Here is a 14959-nt window from a genome sequence, read left to right on the forward strand (position 1 = left end):
AATAGAACAAAGGGGGACAAGAGGTAACAAACCTTGGGACTTTTAAGGTGTCGGGTCCAGAAAATATTAGCAATAAATGCAATTAGATAAAATTCAATATTTTATTGCAACATTAAAAACATGGTAGAAGTTTTCGCTTTATATAGCCTCTTCAGGTGTGTTGTATTGAATGCTATAGATAACAAAGAAGACAGGAATGAATTTCATGTTGGTTTTGACAGAATAAAGTATCATAATATTGAAATTAGAAAATAGAGATACGGAATAAGGATGAACCTACCCAAACCAAACTAAACTATTTCCAATATCCAACCTCTATTTAGTCCGGTTTTAGTTCGGTTTGGTTTGGGTAGGGTTATCTTCGTTCCATATCTCTATATTTTCAAATGTAATTGATGTACGCTATCTTTATTGATCTATCTGTTAATATAAATATGCATTATATGCCAATATTATGATGGATACTTTATTTTGTCAAAACCAACTTGAAATTCATTCCTCTCTTCTTTGTTATCTATAGCAGAATCGTGGCTGCTATTGTGTAGAGGGAAGGGAGATCAGTGAACATCCCTTCACTGATCTCCCCTTCCTGTTATTGACCCAGAAGCGACGTGAAAACACTACCGGGTTGTGATTTATCGTGGGTCTCCTCCTTCTTGGAAAACTGATCACAAATAGTGAAATTGGGCCCTTTCCCTTCTGAAAAACGCACAGTGTCATGCGGAGTCCCCCAGGGATCCCCTCTGTCACCTGTCCTTTTCAATATCTATCTTTGCCCTCTTTTTGAAATTATCAGCAACCAGAAGTTACTTTACCACTCTTATGCAGATGACACACAACTATATTTTCGCATCTGCAACAAAAAGGATCATTATCTCGGACTAGAGAAATGCCTTACTTTGATAGAAAAGTGGGTTGACAAAAAGTTACCTTAAACTCAATGGCTCAAAAACAGAACTTCTCCTGTTTCAGGCCAATCGGAAGATTTATCCTGCAACAACATGGACGCCCCACCCATTCTGGGTCAATCCATCACCCCCAGCACCAAAGTCAAAAGTCTCGGAGTCATCATTGACACCTACATGACAATGGATGCACAAATAGGGTCAGTAGTCAGCGGATCGCACCATCTGCTGCGCCTTCTACGCAGACTCACTCCCTTTATCCCAAAAAAAGACACGGCAGTCGTGGTGGGGACACTTATCAACTCCAGACTTGACTATGCAAATGCCCTTTATCTTGGACTCCCAAAATACCAAATCACTCGTCTGCAAGTCGTTCAAAATACGGCCGCTCGACTTGTGACTGGGAAAAAAACATGGGAATCAATCTCACCTTCGTTGAGATCTCTTCATTGGTTGCCTGTAAAAGATAGAATCACTTTCAAGGCTCTCTGTCTAACGCATAAGTGTATTCTGGGAAACGCCCCCCCAATATCTATGCGAGAAACTAAAGGCTCACAACACCAATCGCATTCTGCGATCCACCAACCAAAATCTACTCCAGATACCCAAAGCCAGATACAAGTCCAAAGGAGAACAAAGATTTGCGGTCCAAGGACCCAGACTATGGAACGCTCTACCAACCAGCATCTGATTGGAGGTAAACCACCTGGCCTTCAGGAGAAAGATCAAGACCTCTCTTCTGAGGGCCCAGGGAATGGATACCAGAGGCGATTCAGTTCGCATGTGTTGCACTATATAAGTTTCTCACTCACTCACTAGTGTCACTGTCCCCAGTGAGTATAACTGGGTAGGAATCTAATGGAATACGATCTGCAATTCATTGGAGAAAGGGTGAGACCTCAACAGTCACCTGTCGCCAAAAATGCATTACATAAGGAATTTTTGTTTCCCTTTTAGGAAGATCTTTCTGATTTCTGTCATTTCAGCAGAACAGAATGTGAGGGGAATTTTTTTCTTTAAGGGGGTTGTAAAAGTAAATGTTTTTTCACCTTAATGCATCCTATGCATTAAGGTGAAAATGATGCATCCTATGAAGATGCATCCTATGCATTAAGGTGAAAAAACATCCGACGGTACCGCCCCCCCCCCCCGAACCCCCGTTTTACTTACCTGACCCCTCGAAAGTCCCGCGCGCGTCCACGTGATCCTCTTCGGTTCCCAGCCTGGCCGTTGATTGGCTAGGCTGGACGGATTATGACATGACATAGAGACACTATTGAATTTATTAATTTTGTATTATTTACTTTAGTATTATTATACATATGATCACGAATATTAGCGATTTATTGATTTATCACTTTGTGGTCTAGCGCCCTCTACTTTTCCATTTCAACTATTGCAATCAGTATTGTGTATAAGGAGCAGCTTTTTATAGTTTGTTTTGTATTTATTGTTTGGCGCTGAATTTCACTTTTTTACTTGTGTTAAGGAAGAACTTCCTATAGAAATCTGTTGTGAATCTTTAAACAAAAAATCTGTGTGCAGGGCACCCCTGAAGGTGGTGACAGGGAAGTGTTATGCCCAAAGAAGCAGGGGTTGCCAGCTGCGATGATGTGATGAGATGTCTGCTGGATGGCAGCTGGACCAGCAGGATGCACTGCTGGGCAGGGGTCCCTCAGATGTATCAGATGAGACTTGGCCGAACAGAGGGCCAGGAGCAGGAGCCAGGCCAGTAGTCATACATGGAATCTCAGCCAAGGGTAAGGCAGCAAGCAGGGTCAGGAGTAAACTGGGGTCATACACTGGTAATCAGGCAGAAGGGAAGTCCAGAAGAACAAGCCAGAGGTCATACACGGGTACAGCAGACAGGAGCGGAGTCTGTAGAACAAGCCAAGGGTCAAAGCCAGGACTGGAGACAAGACAGGTCAAAGGCAAGCTGGGTCAATAACAGGAAATACAATAATATTTAGAACAGGAACACACAGGGAAGCTGAAGATTATCCAGCAACTAATGGCTGATGCTGCTTGCTTTAAATTGGCCACTGAATCTGTAACGCAGTGCGTGGACCTTGGCGCACGCGTCTGCACACTGGCACATGAATCTTTACAGCCGTTCGTGCCTTTGTGTGCATTAGCATTGGCAAATTTATGTGTGCTAATCTGCGATTCCCCTGGGCATTAGCAAATGTGTCAGTTCTTCTGTGGACTATTCTCTGACATCCATTCAATCCCGCCCAGCAGCAGCACAGCTAGCTTTGAAACAGACTGTGTGTGTGTTCCTTCATGAATAATGCTGTGAGGTGGGACTTGGGAGGTTTGGACTCTTCCTGTAGGTGGGCCGGATTGAACGCCAATTTGCATGTATTCCATCCCACCCACTATCAGAGCTGTGAAGGAAGTTGCATCTATTGGAGACTCTGAAAGACTACAAAGAGGAGTGTTATAGACTCTAGCTGCTGCAAGATAGGGCTGTGGATAGGAAAGAGTATATCAGTAGGTTAAACAAGGTGTCACATGATAAAAAGACACAACTAATACTAGAATATCAGGGGATCTGCAGACAACAGAGCAACATAGTACAGAGATATGGTCTGTGTTGGGATTGATAGTTCCATTCAGTTCTAATGAAAAAAAAAAGTTGGAGTTTAGCTTTAAAAAAAAACTCATTCCTCTATCTTAAAAAACATATATAGGTTTTAGTAAAGGATAATATGATAAGATGCTGCAGTCCTGCCCAGAAATGCTGTGAAAAGCCTGCCGAGTCTAGCTTTAACATGTATGAAAAATCGATAAATGTTAAACTGATTCAGCTTTCTGAATTTAGAAGAAACAGGTATTGCTTGTCCTTGGCTTTTTAACCTTTGTCTGAGGATGCCATTATTACAGTAGTTGGATTTGTTCCTTCAGAGTACATTTCATATACTATATAGTAAATATAATTTACTGCAATCTCACTTGTAAATATGTTTTTCAGAACCCGCAGATGATGTAAAAAGCAAAGAAAGTGATGGGGAACCTACTGCAAAGAAGAGCAAGAAAGTGGCTTCAGATAAGACTCCCAAGAAGAAAAAGAAACCGGTAATATGCAAAAAATAGATCAAAACTCTGTACTCTACTGATGGTGTGTTTTTTGTATGATGTATGTACAATCTTGCATAAATCTTTAAAATATTTTAAAATGTACAATATGAATTACAGCTGCACACCCCCTGCTTGTCAAAAGTCCAGACCATAGGTAGCTGATGGTGTAAATATTAGAGCTGGGCTGCCTCTTGGTGTGGTTACTTGATGGCACACAACTTTAAGCACAATGGTACCTAACCTTGGCATAACAATCAGATCAGCCTTGATACTTTGCCATCCTGTGCTCATTACTCCGAACTGCAATACAAGTATCTGCAATGACCACTTGTAGGTGGCACTGATGGACACTGTTAGGTCACACTGATAGACAGCATTGATGGGTGGCACTGGAGATGAGGCTCTGATGGGCACTGATAGGTGGCACTGGTAGGTGGCACTGATTAGCAGTGCTGATATGCACTGGTGGGCACTGTTTAGGAGCAGCAAGTCTGGAGTGTGCGAGACCGATGTCCCGTTTACTCCAGACGGTAATCTGCTTTTTTGTTCTCCTCACGCAGTTAGAGTGCGGGGAAAAAAGCCAATTACCAGCTCTGTTTACATCATGTGATCAGCTGACATTGGCCAACAGCTGATCACGTTGTAAGGGGCAGGGATCAGCCCCTTACTCCGATCTGTGATCAGCCAAGTCTTTGACTCGCCGATGACAGAGCGAGCCACGTGCGCCCCGCAGGGGGCATGCAGGCAGCTCATATGCGGAAGGCTGTACATGGACGCCCTCCCGGAAATTTAGGCCTGCGCTTTAGCTGTCTTTCGGCTATAGCGTGGGCAGGAAGAGGTTAAAAGTCAGCATCTACAATTGTTGTAGCTGCTGACTTTTAATTTTTTTTCACTCAGGCTGGAACTCTGCTTTAAAGTGTATCTAAAGCCAATTTTTTTTTCTCATTGCGTAAAGAGTAGTAAAATCCCTGTTAGTTTTTTGCTTTTTTTTGTGTGTCCTATAGAAGATTGCTCTTCACTTCCTATCCTGGAGACACAACAGGAAATCTTTCTAATGTGAAGGAAAAGCAACTTTTAGACCGGTGTCCCTGTAAATTTTCCCTCACACCCAGTGCAAGTGACCATAAAATTTTAAATTCTCTAATGCACACGATCGGTTCATCTGATAAAAAAGAACCAATGGATTTTTTCATCAGATATCCGATGAAGCTGACTTTCATCAGTCTTGCCTACACACTATCAGTTAAAAATCCGTTCGTGTCCAACGCGGTGACGTAAACAGGGATGGACTGGCCATTGGGACTACAGGGAGTTTCCCGGTGGGCCGATGGCTCAGTGGGCTGGCTTCAGTGACATCGGCCTGCCGCCCCCCTCTGCTCCTCTGTCTCTCCCTTCCTGCAGCGCTCACCTGGGGGGAACAAAGAAGCAGGGGGAGGACCAGGGGGGATGACAGAGGAGCAGGGGGACGACGACAGAGGAGCATAGGGGGAGGGGACAGACAGCTGACTTAACAGCTATGGCCTGGGAGTTTCTCACTTCTGCCTAATCTTGTCCCATAAGGGGGGCACCGAATTGATTCTTTGCCCCGGGTGAAGAAATGTCTAGTGTCCCCACTGGTACTGCCTATAAGAGTACCAGTACCAGCCATTCTACTCTAATAAAGTAGAATGGCTAGTGAAGGGGGAGAGGGGACTTGGGTGGCCGGCGGGGTGCAGGAGTTGTCCGGCCACCATGGGAGAGACCTGTCAAAGTGGGCCAGTCTGGATGAAGTCCAGGGCCAAATTTCTGTCCCAGTCCAGCCCTGGACGTAAAACACAACGAAGTGCAGAGAAAAATGAAGTTTAATGCTTCCGAGCATGCGTCAAATTGATTCTGAGCATGCGTGGATTTTTGACCGATGGATTTCCCCACAGACAATCATTTTTTTCTATCAGTTTTTTAACCATACGAAAAATTTAAAACAGGTTCTATTTTTTTTCACTGATGGGAAAAAAACTGATGGGGCCCACACGCGATCGATTCGTCCAATAAAAACGGTCCATCGGCCCATTTTCATCAGACGAACCGATCGTGTGTACAGGGCATAACACTTTCCACCTAGTTTTAAAACCTTAACTTAGGATTGTTTTTATGAGGTCAGTATTTTCGATATGAAGCCAAGATCAAGAACACAGGGGCATGACCTCAAACTAACAGGAGGAAAGTTCAAAACTAACCTTAGGAAGTATTATTTTACTGAACAAGAAGTTGGTGCTTAGAATAGACTTCAACCAGTGTTAGTCAGTCAACAGTAAATGGATTCAAACATGCTTGGGACAAACATTGATCTATCCTCAGACAAAAAAAGTTGAAAAAACAAAAACCTATATAAATAAAAAAAATGGGGCAGTCTTGATGGACCACTCTGTCTTTTTTTCCTGACGTCACTATTCTATGTTTCTATGAGACATAGCAGATATACTGCTGCTCATGTAGTTGATGACAGTGGGAATTGCAGTTGATGAGGAATTGCAGTTGATGTCAGAGCTTCAAATAGATCAGCACTTGAGCTTTTTTATTGGGCATAGAGTACTCTAGTCCCTTAACGCTCTCTGATGTCAGCATTTTCTGACATTGCCAAGTTGGATGAAAGAGTGGAATCAAATGCGCTAGAGATAGTTGTAATCTTTTTTCCAAGAGATGCAAGTTGAGGGGGACTAAATTAAGACCAGAAAGTAGAATATCCTTTTGATTTTGTAGTTACAAGCTTATAAAATTAGGGGCAGTGCCATATTTCTTAACCAAACAAGCCAAAATTTCTCTCGTTTTTATGTTGAGCAATAACATACTGTATCTTGTGCAGTGTAAAGCCAAGGGTTTGTTAAACCCCTTTTTTGGTCATTATCTTCTTGCATATACATGTTATCTTTAGTGCATAAAAAGTATGGGTAGCATCAGGGGCGGACTGACCATTTGGGAACTCGGGCACTGCCCGAGGGCCCCATGCCACTAGGGGGCCCCATCAGGGTTGCCAGCCTCAGTGAAACCAGGGACAGTATGTAAAAATCCCCAAATTATAGCTGCCCCACCTCTCCAGTACCTTTTCAGTGTGTGTATGTATACTGTGTGTGTGTGTATATTGTGTGTCAGTGTGTGTATATACTGTGTGTGTATATTGTTTGTCTGTGTATACTGTGTATGTATACTGTATGTGTGTTTGTGTGTATACTGTGTGGCCCCATAATCTATTGCCTGGGGGCCCCATAAATTCCTATTGCCTGGGGGCCCCATAAATTCCTATTGCCCGGGGGCCCCATAAATTCCTATTGCCCAGGGGCCCCATAATCTCCCATTGCCCGGGGGCCCCATGAGTTGTCAGTCTGCCCCTGCGTAGCATGCTTATTCTCATATGGATAAAACAATTATACTTAAGCTAAAGTGAAAAAAAGACAAACGTTCATGAAGATTAACCTCCTGCAAACTTCAGCAGGTTTGGTCCAAAGCAGCTACTAATACAACTCACAAGCATAGCATCTGTACACATCTTAAAAGATGCTGCAAAGCAGAACCGTAGATACGGGGGAAATATAGGTGTTCAAAACCTGGAGGCTCTGGCTGGCAGCCCCTTTAAGCCACAGGAGCCACACAGCCCAGTCTAAACACAGCAGCCTGTGTTTATTTCCAGCTGCTGATAGGACAGTGCAGCAGGGAGATGAGAACAATGAATGGCTGCAAAGACAACTGGACCTTGACCCCACACGCCTGCAGGGTTGCCAAGATCTGGCTGGAGGCAGTCCTACTGTACTGGGCCTGAGCCCTATAGGCTTGGTAGGGTGGCCTATGAGCTTTGCCAACCCTTGCTGCCGCTGCCATTGCCAGGCATTTGTTCTGCACTGTTGCCCTTTGGCATCATGCTTAAGCCTCTCGGAAATTCTTTCCATATCATAACTAGCTCTGCTACTGTCCTATCTATGCAATCAGAAGAAACATCAACAGATATAATTTCTCTGCTATGATCCACTCCTGCAGCTAGGATAAGCTGTAGAGATCAGTTCCCTGATTCTAATTTTGTAGAAGCTATCCAGGTCTCTGATTGTGATCCACTCCTTGAGACAGTACCAGTTCTGTGCGCCATCTGTGATCTACAAGCTGTTGGCATTTCTCTCCCAAAATTTGATTCCTTCTTGCTGCCGGGGTTATTGGGTGCATCAGTCTCCTACAGCCAGTGCCAGCATGTGACCGCCATTCTTCACATGTTTCTTTGTGCCGTTTGAAAGCAACAGTTTCTCCAGGAAGAAGCCCCAGTGCCCTTTGTCTTCCCTCTCCAGCCTACATCCTTCATCCTGCTTTTTTTACAGTAAATTTCAACTCATGTCTGGGCCTGTGGATGACCATGCCATGGAGCCCTAGAGTGCCAATCTTGTTGGAGATTACTTTCCATCAGAAGGACATTGTGAGCTTGTGTCAAAAAGCATTGCAAATCATGATGGAGCTATGCCAGAGAGAGCAGATGGGATTTTCCTCCCCGAAAACCATAGAGCAACAGCACATGTAGGTACAACTGAGGTTTGTACATTCTGTTAGACTCTTGGGGCACAGTAATAAAGCATATTGTGTGAGTACAAGGATTGTGCCATATGTTACCTTGTATACAGTGAATAGGTGCAAGGTATAAGCCCCTCCCACTGTTGGCTCAATTTTTCCACATCTATAATTCACCATGTTGTACTGCACATTCCACCTAATTATTATTTTCTGGTTGCCCATTGCTAAACCTCCCCCTAGGAGGCTTAATGAGGCATGGTCATCAGAATGGGCATTCAGAGCAAAGTGACGGGGTCTGTGTAAACCCACCACAAACTTCTCTTTTTATCATCAAAATGCCAAGTGTAGGTTGGTGTCAAAGCTCAAAGGGAGCGTGGTGTCACCCCTTTGATTTTGTGATATTGGCTTAGTACTTTGTCATGGGAGGGGGAAGTCACATTTTTACCCAGTGCAGCAGTGAAAGATGCATTTGAGGTGAGGTATAAAGTGGCCAGAGATGGGTTTTACACAGATAACAGTTAACACAATACATTTTTTTATTTATTTTTGCAAAAGCAGTCCTAAACATTACCAAGTCTGCCTTCTGTCTTTGGTGAAGTTTTAAACCCAGAACCTTACTTCCACCATTGCTTTCCATAAGACCTTGTCTTTTGCTGGGTTAATGTTCTACCTTGCATCATGGCTGCCTGTCATTTACTTGATGTCCTAAATTCCCCATGTTCTTTTTCTGTCATTCTCTTTCTTATCTTGCAGTCTACAGTCATGCTTAAGGCTCCATTCACACCTAGGCGTTTTAACGCCTGAAGCCCGACGCTATTGCAGCCTAAAATGCGCTGGAGGGGTGATTTAACATTGTTCTCTATGAAGATGGTTCACATCTCCACGCCGAACACCGAAACGCTGTACGCCTGAAGCTCAAAACAAGTCCCTGACCCTTTTTTTCAGGCGGCTTCGGCGTTCGGCATAGCCGACAATTTGTAGATCACCCTTCCAGCGAAAACAAGGTTAAAAAACGACGCGTTTTGCCGCGGCAAATCGCGGTACAAAACGCCACGCTAAGGTGTGAATGCAGCCTAACTCCTCTCCAGGCATGTTTCCTGCGATATGGTAAAAAATTGCAATCTTCTCTTTTATATTCACCGCCAACAAATGCAGCTTTGCTTCACTTTGCAACCTCTGAAAGTGGAACTAAATCCATTGATTTATTTGTTTCACAAAATGGTTTTATTCAAGGCATTCCATGAATGATAAAAGTCACGGTTGTGCTCTCAAACCAAACTGTCAAGCCGTCAAATTGCTGCCGCCATAACCTATTATATATGCAGTAGCATTGCAAATGCTACTGATTGGCAGATCAAACAGAGGATAATATGGCAGCTTCCTTGGCTGTAAAAAATAGGAGGGTTTAGTTTTGCTTTAAAGTGTAGCTAAACCCCAAATCAAAAGTGTAACGTATTACAGCTTACTAATCCATGGGGTGGTGGCTGCATTCATTTTCTTTTTTCAAGCTTTTTTTTTGCTTTTATTTTCTACTGGTTAACCGGAAAATGATACTTCCTGTTACAGTGGGGAAAACAAGTATTTGATACACTGCCGATTTTGCAGGTTTTCCTTCTTGCAAAGCATGTAGAGGTCTGTAATTTTTATCTTAGGTACTCTTCAAACTGTGAGAGACATAATCTAAAAATTCAGAAAATCACATTGTATATTTTTTAAGTAATTAATTTTCATTTTATTGTAAGTATTTGATACATCAAAAATGCAGAACTTCATATTTGGTACAGAAACCTTTGTTTGCAATTACAGAGATCATACGTTTCCTGTAGCTCTTGATCAGATTTCCACACACTGCAGCTGGGCTTTTGACTCACTCCTCTATTGGGTTCAGGTCTGGAGACTGGCTAAGTCACTCCAGGACCTTGAGATGCTTCTTACGAAGCCACTCCTTAGTTGCCCTGGCTGTGTGTTTCGGGTCATTGTCATGCTGGAAGACCCAGCCAATATCCATCTTCAATGCTGTTACTGAGGGAAGGAGGTTGTTGGCCAAGATCTCGCTATACATGGCCCGATCCATCCTCCCCTCAATACGGTGAAGTCATCCTGTCCCCTTAGCAGAAAAGCATCCCCAAATAATGTTTCCAACTCCATGCTTCACGGTTGGGATGGTGTTCTTGGGGTTGCACTCATCCTTCTTCCTCCAAACACAGCGAGCAGAATTTAGACCAAAAAGCTCAATTTTTGTCTCATCGGACAACATGGCCTTCTCCCATTCCTCCTCTGAAGTTTGCCAATGACCATCTGGATGATCCAGATGGGCCTGGAAATGCGCTGGCTTGAGTAGTGGGGCCTTGTGTGTGCTGCAGGATTTTAATCCATGACAGCATAGTATGTTACTAATGGTTTTCTTTGAGACTGTGGTCCCAGCTCTATTTAGGTCATTGAACGGTAGATCTGGGCTGATCACTCACCTTCCTCATGATCATTGATGGCCCACGAGGTGAGATCTTGCATGGAGCCCCAGACTGAGGGAGATTGACCGTCATCTTGAACTTCCATTTTCTAATGATTGCGCCAACAGTTGTTGCCTTCTCCCCAAGCTGCTTGCCTATTGACCTGTAGCCCATCCCAGCCTTGTGCAGGTCTACAATTTTATCCCTGATGTCCTTACACAGCTCTCTGGGCTTGGCCATTGTGGAGAGGTTGGAGTCTGTCTGAGTGTGTGGACAGGTGTCTTTTATACAGGTGCAGTTAATCCAGGTAATGAGTGGAGAACAGGAGGGCTTCTTAAAGAAAAAATAACAAGTCTGTGAGAGCGGGAATTCTTACTAGTTGGTAGGTGATCAAATACTTATGTCATGCAATAAAATGCAAATTAATTATTTAAAAAATATACAATGTGATTTTCTGGATTTTTGTGTTAGATTCTGTCTTTCACAGTTGAAGAGTACCTATGATACAAATTATAGACCTCTACATGCTTTATAAGAAGGAAAACCTGCAAAATCGGCAGTGTATCCAATACCTGTTTTCCCCACTGTATATCACTCCTCCACTGTATCTATGGAGGGAATCGCGGATGTGACTTTCCTGATATGCACTACAAACATATCTATATCTTCTGATGTGAGGGGGGGGGGGGGGGTGTTCAAGGCATTTGGAAGTTTAAAGAAGATAGCTAGGAAAGATCAAATGTGTATTTTCTGTATTTGCTAAGAATGATTTTAACTTAAAAAAAGTCAACCAGCATAGTTAAAGAGGAACTGCGGTCTGCTCACATAATTTGTAATAAAAACATCTTTACCATTCTGAAGGTTCCCTCCAACCACTTTGTGTAATATTTTATATATATTATATATATAAATATGCTGCAGAAATCTCCCTCCACTAAGTCTGGCTGCAACCATTTTAACTGTGGGCAGCTGAAGCTGCTGCCTGTTCACTTCCTGGATTTACACAGACACACAGAGGCACACCTCCAGCTCTGCAGCTCTCATTGGCCCTCTTATGACTAATCCCCCTTTCTTCCTGGCAAACGCTCACGAGAGTGAGAGAGAGAGAGAGAGAGCTGTGTGATGTCATAAGCCTAGTCTAATGACCAGACAAACAGGAAGTGACCTGTATAAGGTATTTACTGGCAGAATTTTTTTTTTACTATCCAAAGTTAAAACAACAAGGGCAGAAGATTTAATAGATGGAAAGATGAAAAAAATGACTGAAGATCTGCTTTAAGGACTGTAAACTTCAGTACATTCTATGTTTGTTTTTGGGTTTAGTTATCCTTTAATTCATAATGAGAGAAAACAAATCAGCGCAATGAACAAATGACAACCCTAAATATACAACTGCTGAACACCACCAGGGTCAATGATCAAAAAATCCCTAATGATGAAAATAAAGCAAATGGTGCAGCGCTAATGACAGTCCATAAAAAGTACAATACACCATCTGTGAGGTCTTCAGTGCTGGTACACAAAGGACATGCAAGTGACTCCACAGGTGCGATAAACCTCCACCAATAGTAAAATTGGCCTCTCACCTCACCACAGGGACCCTTTAGCTAAGGAGGGTCAAACACACATTCCCATGCGGGCACTTATAAACGGATCCTCATTCAATCAGGAACCAGGAGAGAGTATGAACCAAGATGGTAATCCCAGGTCTCATGCGGTCATGTAAATACAAAAGGGCAAGGACATAGTGCTCTCCGTCTAAACAATGTATTTGTTAAAAGCAAGAGTAAAAGCTTACATACATGGCACCAAGTCCGGTGCCAGATGCTACAGCGTGTAAACAAAAGTAACATAATGGCTGCGGGTGACGTCACGACCACCTCTTTCCAGTTCCTCCTGCAGCACAAGAGTACAAAAAGTGTGCCCTTTTTTTTTTTTTTTTAGAAACCGTTGTAAGGAAAAACTACCTTTTTAAAATCTGTTTAACCACTTCCCTACCGGCCCATAGTAAAATGACGTCCACAAAGAACCTCTACCGTTCAGAGTGGACATCATATGACGTCCTGGGCTTTGTGGGGGGGATATCTGAATGATGCCTGCAGCTAGAGGCATCATTCAGATATCCTTCTCTTGTGCCGGCGATTCTGCACAACTTAAGAACGATCATAGCGGCGGTTCCGCCGCTAGATCGTTCTTACAGGCGGCGGGAGGGGACATCCCCCCCTCCCGCCGCCATCCGGTGCTTCTCCGGGCTCTCCCGTGCCATCGGGGGCCCGGAGAACGAATCGTCCGGCACTGGCAGGAAGCATAGAGATGACTGGTGACCAGATGGTCACCAGTCATCTCTATGACTGTCGGAGGACCCGGGCGCGATGTGATGACGTCACGCCCGGGTCCCCGTAAGTAAACAAAGCCGCGATTGCGGCTGCTAAGCAACAGTAAACATGAGATCGGTGAATTTTTTTTCACCGATTTCATGCTTTCAGGCCTGGAGGAGAGATGTGGGGTCTTATTGACCCCGCATCTCTCCATAAAGAGTACCTTTCACACACATTCCTATTACAAGGGATGTTTAGATTTAGATTTCGACGCGGGAACGACAGCCATACTTAACATTGGCTGCGCCATGTATTTGGTGGAATAACTTTACACCTGAAAACCCCTTACAAACGGCGTATCTTTACTGCGACGGCCGTGAGTACGTTCGTGAATCGGTGTATCTAGCTGATTTAGATATCTTAGGCGTAAATCAGCATACACGCCCCTAGCGGCCAGCGCAAATATGCAGTTAAGATACGACGGCGTAGGAGACTTACGCCGGTCGTATCTTAGCAACATTTAAGCGTATCTCAGTTTGTGCATACGCTTAAAGTTGCGACAGCGGGGATTCGGACTTACGACGGCGTATCTACTGATACGCCCGTCGTAAGTCTATGTGAATCTACCCCTTAATATTTATGTGTTTCATTAGCTTTTGACTTTTTGGACTTTAAATAGCTGCTTACTGTTTCTATATCCTTTTAAAGAGTGATGGTGGTTATTTTATTTTATTCTGTTATATATTCTACGGTCAACTAGCTTTCTCAGAGACAACATAGTTCTGTGGCGCTGAGTTGTGCGTCTAGGCCTGGTGTTGCACTCTTGTTTGCCATGTAAGATAGTACATTAGGGTTAGCCTTGTATTACAGGCAAGTTTCACTACCTCATTATATAGGAAGTTTATGTCTTATATCAGTTATAAGGAGGCTTGTTGTGCCTGACCCAAATCACTGATGAAATGATGTTTGCTTTCCATCTGGATCCCTCAGGGCCGAGCACTATAACATTTTCCTACACGGGACACAGACCAGGAAACTGCTTTAACAATCTGTGCTTCAAACATACATGGAAGAGCTATTCCAGATAACGAGCTGGTGCCAAATCGGCATGCTTTCTAATAAGGCCTATTAGGAAAATCTACTTACAGTATCAGCAGATGTGGCAGATTAGTGGAGGAAGAGACCTTTTATCCCAGCGTCTTAAGTCTAGTGTTTTAGTATTTGCTATGTAAGACCGTGTACTGTACAGGCTCATACATACATTGTGTGCTGTTTTATAGGTGTGGTTACAGCTGGGATTTATTTTATACTTGATATAGTGTTTGGAAGACAAAGTCGTCTATAAATTTAAAGAGTCTTTACATAGGTCTGCTTATCACATCAGACTTCACTATTTTACATCTAATTAGCTGAAATTCTGAAAAGACTCACATGGCCAACTGGCATTTGATATCAACTGCGCAGACTGGAAAATGCAGTCATGTGATAACTACACCTTATTCTTACTCAGGTTAAAAAATGTGTGTGTGTTTGTAAAGCACAGCTTAAAAACGCTTTTATATTATTACCCGTTTCAGCTGATCTAAAAGAAAGCAAAAGCCTTAAAGGGGTTGTAAAAGCTTGTGTTCTTTCACCTTAATACAACCTATGCATTAAGGTAAAAAAAACACCTGGCAGTCAT

At 43.3% G+C, this 14959-nt stretch overlaps 1 protein-coding gene across 1 annotated transcript in view; it reads left to right on the forward strand.

The window, feature by feature from the left end:
- The window catches only part of CMSS1 (cms1 ribosomal small subunit homolog), a 59575-nt gene that overhangs the window by 12481 nt on the left and 32135 nt on the right, over nt 1-14959 (forward strand). The window contains exon 2 of the mRNA XM_040338696.1: nt 3880-3983. Within this exon, the coding sequence (XP_040194630.1) occupies nt 3880-3983 (104 nt within the window). The remainder of the gene's footprint in view (nt 1-3879; nt 3984-14959) is intronic.

Source organism: Rana temporaria, chromosome 2 (assembly GCF_905171775.1).
Source record: "Rana temporaria chromosome 2, aRanTem1.1, whole genome shotgun sequence".
Classification (NCBI taxonomy): domain Eukaryota; kingdom Metazoa; phylum Chordata; class Amphibia; order Anura; family Ranidae; genus Rana; species Rana temporaria.